Genomic DNA, 12450 nt, shown 5'->3' with positions numbered 1-12450 from the left:
AGGGATATGGGCTGCTGCAGAAAGTGTTCACTAGAAGATCAACCGATAAATGATGGAGTAGGCTTGAAGCATGGAATAGTGTACTCCTATTTCATATGCTTTCACTAGACACACAGCCCTTTATTGCTCTGTTTCCTTGTAGGGCACCTTCAGATAAATTTGAATTGGACTTTCGCTAATTATAGTCCAATCTTTAGTGAGCCTGGCAATGGAAAGTGATGCATCATCCTCCGAATTGATGCAGCCTCTTGATTCTGCTGACTGTGTAACATACCTTGGGATGTTTTACTGTGTTCAAGATGCCATAGAAGTGGTTGTGGTTGTTGTGGTGGTTTTTCACCCTCACCCTCACTTCTATAAATCACAAAGCCATTGCCTGTGTCTATTATTAAATAAAGGTATTATCCAGAGTACCTCTAGACACTGCTGAACAGAACACCACCGATTTCATTCCCACCTTTTAAACGTGTAGTTCATTTCAACTAAGGCAGAATCCTTCCTCTTGGGCTAGAAAAGGGAAATAGTCAAAACTTTGCTTAGTAATTTGTATTGGGTTAGTATGGAAAGATGACAAGTGTCAGCTATAAACAAGATGACTATAGTTCAAATCTTTTGATAAGTATTGGCCTACTTACCTTTTGGTGCAGTTTGTCACATGTTTTTCTGACCCAGAATCCTTCTCAACTGAAGCAGCTTACACAGGCTATGCAAAGGCAGCAACAGAATGGATCAGTGCTGAAACCACCCCCCCTTTTTTTTTAGCAAAACGTCATGTGTTTTAATGGTCCATTATGCTCTGAGGGTACTGAGTATATGTAGGTGTGACAGGCTGCTGAGGGAGTAGGGTACATATGGGTGCCAGGTAAATTGGCGAGGGTTTGGGGTAAGTCGGGGCAGGTTCGGGAAGGGTAGAATCAGACTTTTGTAATGTGGCAAATCTGCTAGGGTAGATTTGGGATTCGAAGGGATAATAAGGGTTTGGTAAACGTTTTTTTCTTGGAGAGGAGATTGAGAAGTTTACAAAGTCATGAGGTCTGGATGGAAAGTTGTTCCTGCTTGTGAAAGAATGAAGAATGAAAGGCTGCAGATTTTAAATGTATTTGCTACAGTTGCAATTCCATGTTGGGGGGAAAAGCTTTGGTTCTGGAATGCACTGCCTTGAAGTGTGGTGGACGCAGGTTCAGTTGAGGCAATCAAGAAGACATTAGATGATTATCAAATAGAAACAATGTGCAAGGCTAATGGAGAAAGCAGGAGTATTTAGTTCATTTGGAAAGCTGTGTGGATACAGTGCACCAAATGGCCTCCAATGATTGTGATCTTTCTAGTACCGAGCAGAACATGAACTTTGGAATTGATTTTGTGACTATTATATATACCTAATTTCAAAGGCCCTTTTAAAAAGTAAACATTAATTTCGTCTGAGCATAAGAATTTATTTTGTTCTACTAACTACAAAGTATATAGCCTGATTTTGAAAAGTGGAATAATGCATTTGGACCTAATTTACCAACACAGATTACTGATAATAAAATTCAGTTGAAAGATTCAGTTAAAATACTGAATAGAAACTTCAAAGACCATAGTGAGATTGCTGGCTCAAGTTTTGAACTTTCCAACTGTTGCCATACAAACCTTTTGAAATCTTTCAGCAAGCAAGATGCATAATCAATTTTTTATAATTGGTTGTTATCCTCTTTCAATATTTGTCACTAGTTCTAAATTGCATCACTTTTGGTCCATTACCAGTTTAAATTGCTCACAAGTGTGCATGATGAATTACTCATGTCACTTTTATCAGAATATCTTGACTGCACAAAATTAAATATGAAAGAAAATGCAGTTTTAATTGGTCATAGAGATATACAGCACAGAAACAGACTCTTGGGTCCAACTAATCCTAATTGGTTTAATAATGTATACAATATTTACACTTTTGTATAATGCATTTACAAAGTTCATCTTAGTTAATTTTGTTTTTTTTAATTTAAAATTGAGGAGTGCAGCATAACAGCTTGTTTGTTGATATAATTATAATTCAGTGAACTTGTTGTCTGGATTCTTCTAGAGCATGTGATGCTGTGCCATTGCAGTCAGAAAGGAATGCAAGTAAGTACTGAAATGATTAAATTAACAAGTAGCAAAATTTACTGTAATTTTTGAAGAGAGAGCAAGAAAAAAAGGACAAGTCCTAACTGCCATTGAAACCAGTGTAATGTTAGGATATAATGTTTTGACGACAAAAATATGCATCCCTATAGACAGACATGTTGTTGTTAGTGAGTTTTGAGAAGATTTGTAGCTCAGGTTGAAGTTCTGGTTGTAGGTTTGCTGGCTGAGCTAGAAGGTTTGTTTTCAGACATTTCATCATCATATGAGGTAACATCTGCAGTGAGTCTCCGGATGAAGCATTGGTGGTATAGCCTGCTTTCTATTTGTGTTTGGATTTCCTTTGGTTGGTGGTGTCGTTTCCTGTGGTGGTGTAATTTCCTGTTCTTTTTCTCAGGAGGTGGTAAATGGGATCTAAGTCAATGTGTTTGTGGATAGACTTCTGGTTGGAATGCCATGCTTCTAGGAATTTTCGTGCATGTCTCTGTTTGGCTTGTCCTCTGATGGATGTGTTGTTCCAATCGAAATGGTGTCCTTCCTCATCTGTATGTAAGGATATTAGAGAGAGTGGGTCATATCTTTTTGTGGCTAGTTGTTCATGTATCCCGGTGGCTAGTTTTCTGCCTGTTTGTACAATGTAGTGTTTGTTACAGTTTTTGCAAGGTATTTTCTAGATTACATTCGTTTTGCTTGCTGTCTGTATAGGGTCTTTCAAGTTCATTAGCTGCTGTTTTAGTGTGTTGGTGGGTTTGTGGGCTACCATGATGCCAAGGGGTCTGAGTTGTCTGGCAGTCATTTCTGAGATGTCTTTCACATAGGGGAGAATGGCTAGGGTTTCTGGACATGTTTTACCATCTTGTATGGGTTTGTTGCTGAGAAATTAGCGGACTGTGTTCATTGGATACCCATTCTTTTTTAAAACCGTGTGATTTTTGTGTGTTGGCTCGTTGAAATAATGTTCTGATGCAGCTTTGTTTGTGGGTGTTGGGATGGCTGCTTCTGTAGTTTAATATTTGGTCCATATGTGTTTATTTTCCTGTCAATGCTGGTTTGAAGTTTCCCATTGACTGTTCACTCTACTGCGATATCTAGGAATGGCAGTTTGTTGTTTTCCTCCTCTTTAGTGAGTTTTATGCCAGTAAGGGTATTACTGGTTGTCTTGAAAGTTTCCTCCTAATTGGTTTTGTTTAGAAATAACAAAGGTGTCATCTATGTAGCGGACCCAACGTTTGGGTTGGATGGTTGGCAGAGCTGTTTGATCTAGACATTAGACAGCGACAAACACAGAAAATGAAAAAACTAGACCTGAAGAAAGTAGACAAACTTACACAAAATAACAACACTGACAGCACAGAAGCATGGATAAAAACTTATCTGACCGACCCTTAACAGACACTGAAAAAGCCGTCTTAGTAAGAGGATTGAAGTACAACTTGCAGGGTGCGGACAAGAAAGATTTCTTCGCAGCATTAGAAACAATACTGAAAGACAACCAACCCTCAGAAGAAACCCAGCAAACAAACCATCAAATAGACAGTCACACCAACATTAAGCAGGAAAAAGGAAGGAAGGAAGGAAACACACTCAATACATAAGAAAGGAAAACACTAGAAAGATTTAAAAAAATAATAAAAACGTTGTTATCCTATCTGCAGACAAAGGATGCTTGACAGTTATTTTAAATCAAAGAGACTACATTGAGAAAATGAACGCACTACTTGTAGATACCAACACTTATCAACAAGTGACGATAGACCCGACCCCACAACTAGAAAAGCGAATCACAGCCCTACTCAAAAAACTTCAGAAATCTGGAGAAATAAATAAGACCAACTTCCAAAAAATTAAACCAGATGGATCCAACACACCATGCTTCTACGGATTACCAAAAGTTCACAAACCAGGAGCCCCGCTCAGACCCATAGTCTTGCTACCTGGAACACCAACTTACTGATTGACCAAGAATCTATACCAAAGACTAAAATACTTAGTTGAACACTCACACCACTCCATCCAAGAATTCCTGAAGATTATCAAAGACACCAAGATGAGGATGAAATAATTGTCTCCTTTGACGTAACCGCCCTGTTCATATCCATCAACATCAACCTAGCCAAGGAAACACTGACTACATTATTAGAAGACCCAAAGACAACATAGACCAAACACCACCAACGTTGATCACCCAAGGTCAATATCATCAAGCTAGTGGACCTATGCCTTACCACCCACTTCACCTTCAACAACAAAACCTACAGACAAACCAATGGAACACCCGTGGGATCTCCGATATCAGGGTTCTTAGCATAGGCAGTAATGCAGAGACTTGAGCAAACAGCTCTGCCAACCATCCAACCCAAATTTTGGGTTCAGTACATGGATGACACCTTTGTCATCACTAAATGAAACAAATTAGAGGAGATCTTCAAGACAGACAATAATACCCTTAACTGGCATAACCTTCACGAAAGAGGAGGAAAACAAAACAAACTGCCATTCCTAGATATCTCAGTGAACAGCCAATGGGAAACTTCAAACCAGCATTGACAGGAAAACAACACATACGGACCAAATATTAAACTACAGAAGCAATCATCCCAACACCCACAAACTAAGCTGCATTAAAACATTTCACCGAGCCGTCACACACTGCAGCACAGAGGAAAATCACTTATACAGTGTATTTAAAAAGAATGGGTACCCAATGAACACAGATATCTCAGCAACTAACCCAAACAAGCAGACAAACATGTCCAGAAACCCTAGTCGCTCTCCCTTACATCAAAGACATCTCAGAAATGACTGCCAGACTACTCAAACCCCTTGGCATCATGGTAGCCCACAAACCCACCAACACAGTAAAACAGCAGCTAATGAACTTGATAGACCCTTTACTGACAACAAGAACAATTAATGTTGTCTACAAAATACCATGCAAGAACTGTATCAAACACGACATTGGACAAAACTAGCCACCAAGGAACATTAAAATCAACTAACCACAAAAAGACTACTATCCTTACTTACAGATGAGGAAGGACACCACTTCGACTGGGACAACACATACATTAGAGGACAAGTCAAAAAGATATGCACGAGAATTCCTAGAAGCATAGCATTCCAACCGGAACTCTATCAACAAACTTGACTTGGATCCCATTTAGCACCACCTGAGAAAAAGGACAGGAAATGACATCATACAACCCAAAGAAATGCAAACACATAAATAGAAAGTGGGCTACACCACTAGTGCTTTATCTGGAGGCTTACTGAGGATGTTACCTCATATGGTGATGAAACATCTGACAACAAACCTTCCAACTCAGCAAGTAAACTTACATCCATGTTTTACTTTGTTTTCTTTTATGAGAATGTAGGCAAGGACAACACTGAATATCAATTCCTAATTGCTCTTGGTAGTGGTGAGCCAACAGAAAAAAATGCTGAAGTTTGTGTTGAGAAGATATTTCTGTAGGGTAGCTCGATAATCAAGTTGAGAATTTTAATTTAGCAATGATGCAGCAATTTTTATATATTTCTTCAATAAAAACTTTGACGTAATTTGCCTCCAATGAAGAAAATGTATGAAGGTGTTTCAAAGGGACATTATAAACGAATAAAGCACTAATAAACATGGACATTTTACAGCACCAGTCCATTTGGCCTGTGATATTTGCACTAGGCAACAAAATTCTGATCCACTAATCCTGTCTTTCCAGCTTTGGCCCATAGTCTTGGATCAAATTTAGCTAGCTATCTAAATATTGCTTAAATGTTGTGAAAGTTTCTGACTCAACTGCACTTTCAGGCAGTGAGTTTCAGACTCTGACCACCATCTGAGTGGAAAAAAAAAATTGTCCTCCACTCTCCATTTCACTTTCTACCTTTTGCCATAAATCTATGCCCCTGGTTATTGACCCCTGTACTAATGGAAAAAGTGCCACCTTATTTATCCTATTGACGCTCCTCATCTTATCAATCTCTATCCGGTTCCTTTTCAGCCTTTTTCTACTCCAAGGAAAACAAGGTCAGCCTATCCAATCTTTCCACCTAGCTCAGACACTCCAGCCTGGGCAGAACCCTGGTAAACCTTCCCTGTATCCTCTGTAATGCAATCACATTCATTTGTAATGTGACCAGAATTGCATGCAATACTCCAGTTGTGATCTAAGCAGCATTTTCTATACACCTCCAATATGAACTCCTTGCTCTTGCCTTTGTTAGCCAAGGCATAGAATACAAGTATCCCCTACACCTTTTAAACACTTTACCTACCTGCCATGCTAACTTCTGGGATCTGTGGACATGTACTACTGGCCTCCAATGTTTTCCAGTGTCCTATTATTCATACAATCAGTCCCTTAGAAATCTTTGTTTAACTTCCCCAGCACTAAAGTTAGACTGACTGACTTAAATTTGAAAATTTCTGCTGTGGCCCTGATATCTCCTTCCTCAACAGCCTGGGATACCTCTCATTGGGGTTTGTTGTTTTATCCACTTTTAAGGCTGCTAAATACAATAGTACTTTCTGTGTGCATTTCTTCTGATATCTCATGCTCTCTGCCCTGATGTCTTTACTTGTGTCTTTGTTTTTCATTATGAAGACTTCCTCAAAGTATAAATTGAGAACCGTGCCCATGACTTCTCCACTGATTGATTAACTCTAACTCTATGGTACCTAAAGGACTCTAGTTTCCCTAGTTCTCTTGCTCTATATTTGTTTGGAAAAACCTCTTTCTGGATTTCCATTGTTTTTTTCTACCCACTAATGCTTTTTCATCTTTGCTTTCCTAATTTCAAATTTTATGTTTCACCCCTCTGCATTCTTATGCTGCTCCATGGACTGTATTAAACCCCCTAGTAGCCGGCATAAACTCCTTTGTTTCTGCGAGTGATCACCTGTGAGTCTCTGACATCTGGGATTCTCTGGCGTTAGTTCCATCTTTTGTCTTTAGGTAGAAATATATTTAACCTGTAGAACATAAAACAGTACAGCACAGGAATGTGTCCTTTATTTTTAAATAACAACATTTGAAGGCAAATAAGTGCAGCTCCAATGACATTATAACAGACTGACATCACACCCTGACTTATGCCTTTTAAAAGTCAGGAATTCACCACTTGGAAAGATGAACAACAAATATAAGGGAGCAAAGTAATCTGAAGTTCCAGCCAAGTGGCCAAACTTGTACATTTTTGATCAAAATCTTGGAACTTCTTACTAAATGCGTTGTGGGAGAACTTTCACCACAGACTTAAGTAAATGCCCTTGATCATCTTGTAGGCTGTTGGAAATGGGCAATAAATACTGGCCTTAGCATTGGTACTCACATCTTTAAACTTTTTAGGGATTGCTTTTTTGAATGTATTGATCTCTATGATTGAGGTTTTGACTGGTGAAATAATTCAAGATCATTTGTGCTTTTTGTTGTACAACAGCATGTCAAAATAATTGCAGCTGAAATAAATAGAACTTTAGTATTTTAATGTTAAATCCAAACCATATTATTAATGTGGACTGATGAATTATGTTAGCTGATATAGTTTTAAAAAATATAATCCACTTAGTCTTACTCTGATCTTGATCACAAGAAATTACAGTGGAATAATGTCGATTTTCTCCCAAATTGAGGGCATGCTTATTTGCAAGTTTTCTAAAAAAAAATAAGCACTTTGTTTCCAGACTACATATTTGAAAATGTTAATAAAGCACTTCAAAAACCATAGCGCTCAGTATAAAGGTTGTTTTGTGGAATAGTGTTGCCTCCAAGCTTTAAATCCTTTTTTGACAATGTCCAGCGAGTAAATGAGTTTTCTTCAAAATACAACAGTTCTAATTGCACAGGGCAAACAGAAGCAAGGACCTTTGATCTCTCAGGCAGTTTGCAGTCTGCCTTAATTTTGAGATGCACTAAGAAGCTAAGTCACCTACAGCCACTTCACCTAGAAATCACACGTTCATCTAAATAACTGAAGTTGTTCTCTTTTTTTTTTCTCCATGGGAATCAGTAAACATTATTTTTAAAATCCAAGCATGAAGATAAGAGACATTATGAAAAAGTGTGATTCTGAGCTATAAACTGGTCATTTGAGATGATTGGGCATAAAGGAGCAATTGTGAATTATCTTTAAGTTTTATTGTTGCATGGTATACATTAGCATTAAACAATATGTGCTATTTAGCTTGTAGGCTACAAATCTGGTGATTTTTCTATTCCTAAAAGGCAAGACTAGAGTTATTTTGTTCAAAAGCCATTTATTCATCCTGAGTCATGCATCTATTGAGGAAAGAAAATGTTCTTTTAATATCAGTTCATTGGAGTCCTATGCTAATCGTTTATGGATGAATAATCCAAATTCACTTTATATATTTTCCTGCTCCTCCTGGAAAAAAATACTTGATTTCTGCTTTGTGCCTTATTCCAATATTCTCCAGGCACTAGATACCTGACATAGGAAATCACAGATACAGATAGTTCAATATCTTAAACTGTAGCTGTGCTGGTTCACTGAGTATTTTGTACCAATGAACTGGTGCAAAAGACCATGTTTACTTTTTAGAATTTTATAATCTAACTGTGATTATTTTTTAAAAAATCAAAATTCATTTGGAGGGGGAAAATTGGCTAGTAAAAGTAATATGACGTAAGGCTTGATTTATGAATTTTACACTTTTTAAAAAATTTATGATTAAACAGCAAGTATTTCACAATCAAGGCCTTGCTGGGAAAAAGAAGAATTCAGCATTATAAGAGAATGCACTCCATGTCATGATTATGAAAAGGTACTGTGTGCATGTAATTTTGAGTAATTATAGACTTTATTTTGAGAGTTGCAAAATCATTAAGTTATAGAGTCATACATATGGATAGCATGGAAACAGACACTTGGGTCCAACTCGGCATGCTGATCAGATATCCAGTTAAATCTAGACCCAATTGCCAACATTTGGCGCACATCCCTCTTAAATCCTTTCTAATCATAAACCTATCCAGATGCCTTTTAAATGTTGTAATTGTACTAGTGTCCTCCACTTCGTCTGGTAGCTCATTCCATAATGCACCATCTCTGTGGAAAAAGTTGCCCTTGACCTCCCTTTTTATATCTTTCCCCTCTCTCATTAAACCTGTGTCCTTTTTAGTTTTTGGCTCTTTCCCCTTTATTGGTCAGTGCATGGAGTATAGGAGTTGGGAGTTTATGTTGAGGCTGTACAGGACATCTGTTCGGTCACCATTGCAATAATACATGCATTATGGTCTCCCAGCTGAAAGAAAGATGTTGTGAAACTCGAAAGAGTTCAGAAAAGATTTACAAGGATTTTGCCAGGGTTGGCTGAATAGGCTGGGGCTGTTTTCCCTTGAGCATCAGAGGCTGAGGAGTGACCTTAGAAAATTATAAAATCAAGAGCAGGGAAAGAGTAAATAGCCTAAGTCTTTTCCCCAGGGTGGGGAGTCCAAAACTAAAGGGAATAGGTTTAAGGTGAGAGGGGAAAGATTTAAAAGGGATATAAGGGGCAACCTTTTCATGCAGAAGGTGGTGTTTGTCTGGAATGAGCTGCTGGGGGGAAGGGGTGGTGGCTACTAAATTTACAATAATTTTAAAGACTTCTGGATGGTTATATGAATAGGAAGAGTTGAGGGATATGGGTCAAGTGCTGACAAATGGGACTAGATTAGTTTAGGATATCTGGTCGGCCTGGACAAGTTGGACCCGAAAGCTGTTTCTGTGCTGTACATCTAACACTATATGAATTATGAACAGGAGTAGTCCATTTGATCACTTGAGCCTGTTCTGCTATTTAATGATATCATGGCTAATGTGGCAGTGACCTCAACTCTACTTTCATATCAATGCACAATGAAGATCAAGATGAGGAATTTCTTGAGGGTAGTGAATCTGTGAACTTATTTACTGTAGAGGGCTGTCAAAGATGGGGCATTTATTCAGGCCTGAGAGATAGAATCTTAATCAGTAAGCCAGTTGGAGTAAAGGGAAAAGGCAAGAATGTGGAGTTCAGGATTATTAGATCAGCATGATCTTGCTGAATCGTGAAGAGGACTCACTGGGCTGAATGGACTCCTGCTCTCGAATCTTATTGTCTTATGGTAACCCCTGATACACTTTAACTTCCTAGTTAGTCAAGAACCTATCTATCTGTTCCTTGAAAATAGTTTATTACTCTGTCTTCTTCTCTGAGGATATAAGTTCACCATATTCATGACCCGCAGAGAAAAATTCTGTCTACTTAAAATGGAAAATAACTTTTTTTTTCAATTTTGAGCCCTAGTTCTGTCTCTTCCCAAGGTAGAAACTTTCTTTTCGCGCATCTCATATTAAGTCTGCTCAAAATCTTGAATTTTTCTGTAAGATCAGCTCTCATTCTTCTAAACTTCAACCTGCTCAATTTCCTCAAGTCCTTCATCCCTGGAATCTCAAGTGAACAGCATTTAATGCAATTATGCCCTTTCTAAATAAGGAGCCCAAATTGAACATGGCACTCAGAGTTTGGTCTCATCAGTGTTGTGACTTGTAGGAAAACATTGACTCTCTTTATGTACCCCTTGCAGTAAAATTGTTTGTCTTTATAAGGAAATGTCGTCCCTGCAAATTAACTTTGTGCTTCAAATACCAGGACACAAATCTCTTAAGAGGCGTGCAATATTTCTTCATTTACTAATGTGCATTTTAGATTTTTCATGCGAAAGTGGATGAGTTCACATTTCCCTACATTGTACTCAATGTGCCAAAGTGTTGCCGACTTGTTTAACTATATCTCTTTTGACACCTTCCTCTTCACAGCGACAATATATTTAAACCCATCATCCGATTAATATGTATAGATTGTAAATGGGTGAGGCCCCAGCATTGATCCCTGTGATATTCCTCTTGTTACATCTTGCCAGCCTACTGTTTATGCCTGTTCTCTGTTTCTTGTCAGCTATCCGATCCTTTATTTGTACTAATACTACATATTCTTCAGACAATGAAACAAAAAATGCATAATGTTCCAGGTGTGGTCTCAGCAAGGTCCTGTACAATTGCAGCAAGACATCGCCGCTGCTTCTGCACTTGAATCCTCTCATTATGAAGGTTAATGTATCATTCACTTGCTACACCTACATCTTGCTTTTCATAATTGGTGTAGAAGGACACCCAGGTTTCATTTTACACCTCCCTCTTTACCAATCTATTTATCTTAGATACAGTGTATATGTCAAGTTTTGAAGATTGTTCTTTTCAGCTGAAATTAGGGGGGGTCACCTTTTTCACAAGGTATTGTTTGGGGAATGAAATTCATGCTGGGCATGAGCCAAAAAATGGACAAACGAGCCAGATCTCTCTATAAAATAAACAACAAAAGGAAAAGGAATTATGGCTATTATTGAATATTTATCTACAAAGTAACTGTCTCCATTCTGCCTTCTAGGATAGAATGGTTCTGTCATACCATCTTCCAGTTACCAGTATCATAAAGTGCACATATCTACACATACGTATAAATGTTAATAGGCATACCAACAGGTGGTCAGGTCATCTACCGGAGGTATTTGTACAACACACAATTCGTAAAATTAAAAAGAGGAGCAGTAAAAACAAAGAGACTGGTAGTATTTTATTTAGAAGAAAACGCATGAAACTGTTAATATATAATAAACACTTTACATCAAAAAAACTCTTCTCACCATATATCACATATTATGGGACAACTACTTAAAAGACAAATTACAAGCAAAAGACCATTAGAATCCTTCAAATTAACTGCCCTCATCGGTTACACCACTGAATAATTCATTCCAGTTGTCTTGGTCAAGGATATCGTTATATGGATCATCTTCATCTGCATTCTCAAGGGAATCATCAATTGATTTGTCATCACTTCCATCTGACCATACATAGTCATCCTTTATACCATTTAAAGCATTAGAAATTCCACATTTTTGAAGGCTTTGACAATTTCAGTTTTCATCTCCTTTCAGGACTCAACGGTCCACTCACATGCAGTTGCAAGTAATGGAGCACACATGTTGCCACCCTTTGTGAAATTTTCTTGCCTCTTCTTGCATCCAAGTATCCCATTTCTTCCATACTATGTCCTTAAAAGGTTTATTGATGCTAACGTCCAGTGGCTGCACCATGCTCGGAAGGCCTCCAGGAATCATTGCAATGTCAGGATTGTTATCTCGAAGTTCACAGATGACTCTTTCCACTCTGTGATCTGAACATATCCCAAACCAGTAGGCTTTATTCCTTTCTAGGTTTACCTGGTCGCATATTCCAGACCTCCCTAATCCAAGTCTTGCAGCCACCTTCATCATCCACCCTTTTTCATAATGAGGACAA

General features: G+C 38.1%; 1 protein-coding gene and 1 pseudogene across 5 annotated transcripts in view; both read left to right on the top strand.

Annotated features, from left to right (window-relative positions):
* LOC122557348 (protein JTB-like) overlaps nt 1-12450 on the top strand; it is a 31424-nt gene that overhangs the window by 7939 nt on the left and 11035 nt on the right. For all 5 annotated transcript variants that reach the window (XM_087998016.1, XM_087998020.1, XM_087998013.1 and 2 more), the window contains 2 exons: nt 2069-2109; nt 8808-8893. In XM_087998016.1, the coding sequence (XP_087854142.1) occupies nt 2069-2109; nt 8808-8893 (127 nt within the window). The remainder of the gene's footprint in view (nt 1-2068; nt 2110-8807; nt 8894-12450) is intronic.
* On the top strand, nt 3045-5070 carry LOC148151923 (uncharacterized; annotated as a pseudogene).

The sequence above is a fragment of the Chiloscyllium plagiosum genome, unplaced genomic scaffold (assembly GCF_037043375.1).
Source record: "Chiloscyllium plagiosum isolate Xiang-an unplaced genomic scaffold, Cpla_swu_hap1 HiC_scaffold_2, whole genome shotgun sequence".
Classification (NCBI taxonomy): Eukaryota; Metazoa; Chordata; class Chondrichthyes; order Orectolobiformes; family Hemiscylliidae; genus Chiloscyllium; species Chiloscyllium plagiosum.
Note: the sequence above shows the minus strand (reverse complement) of the source record. Positions and strands in the feature narration are given on the sequence as shown.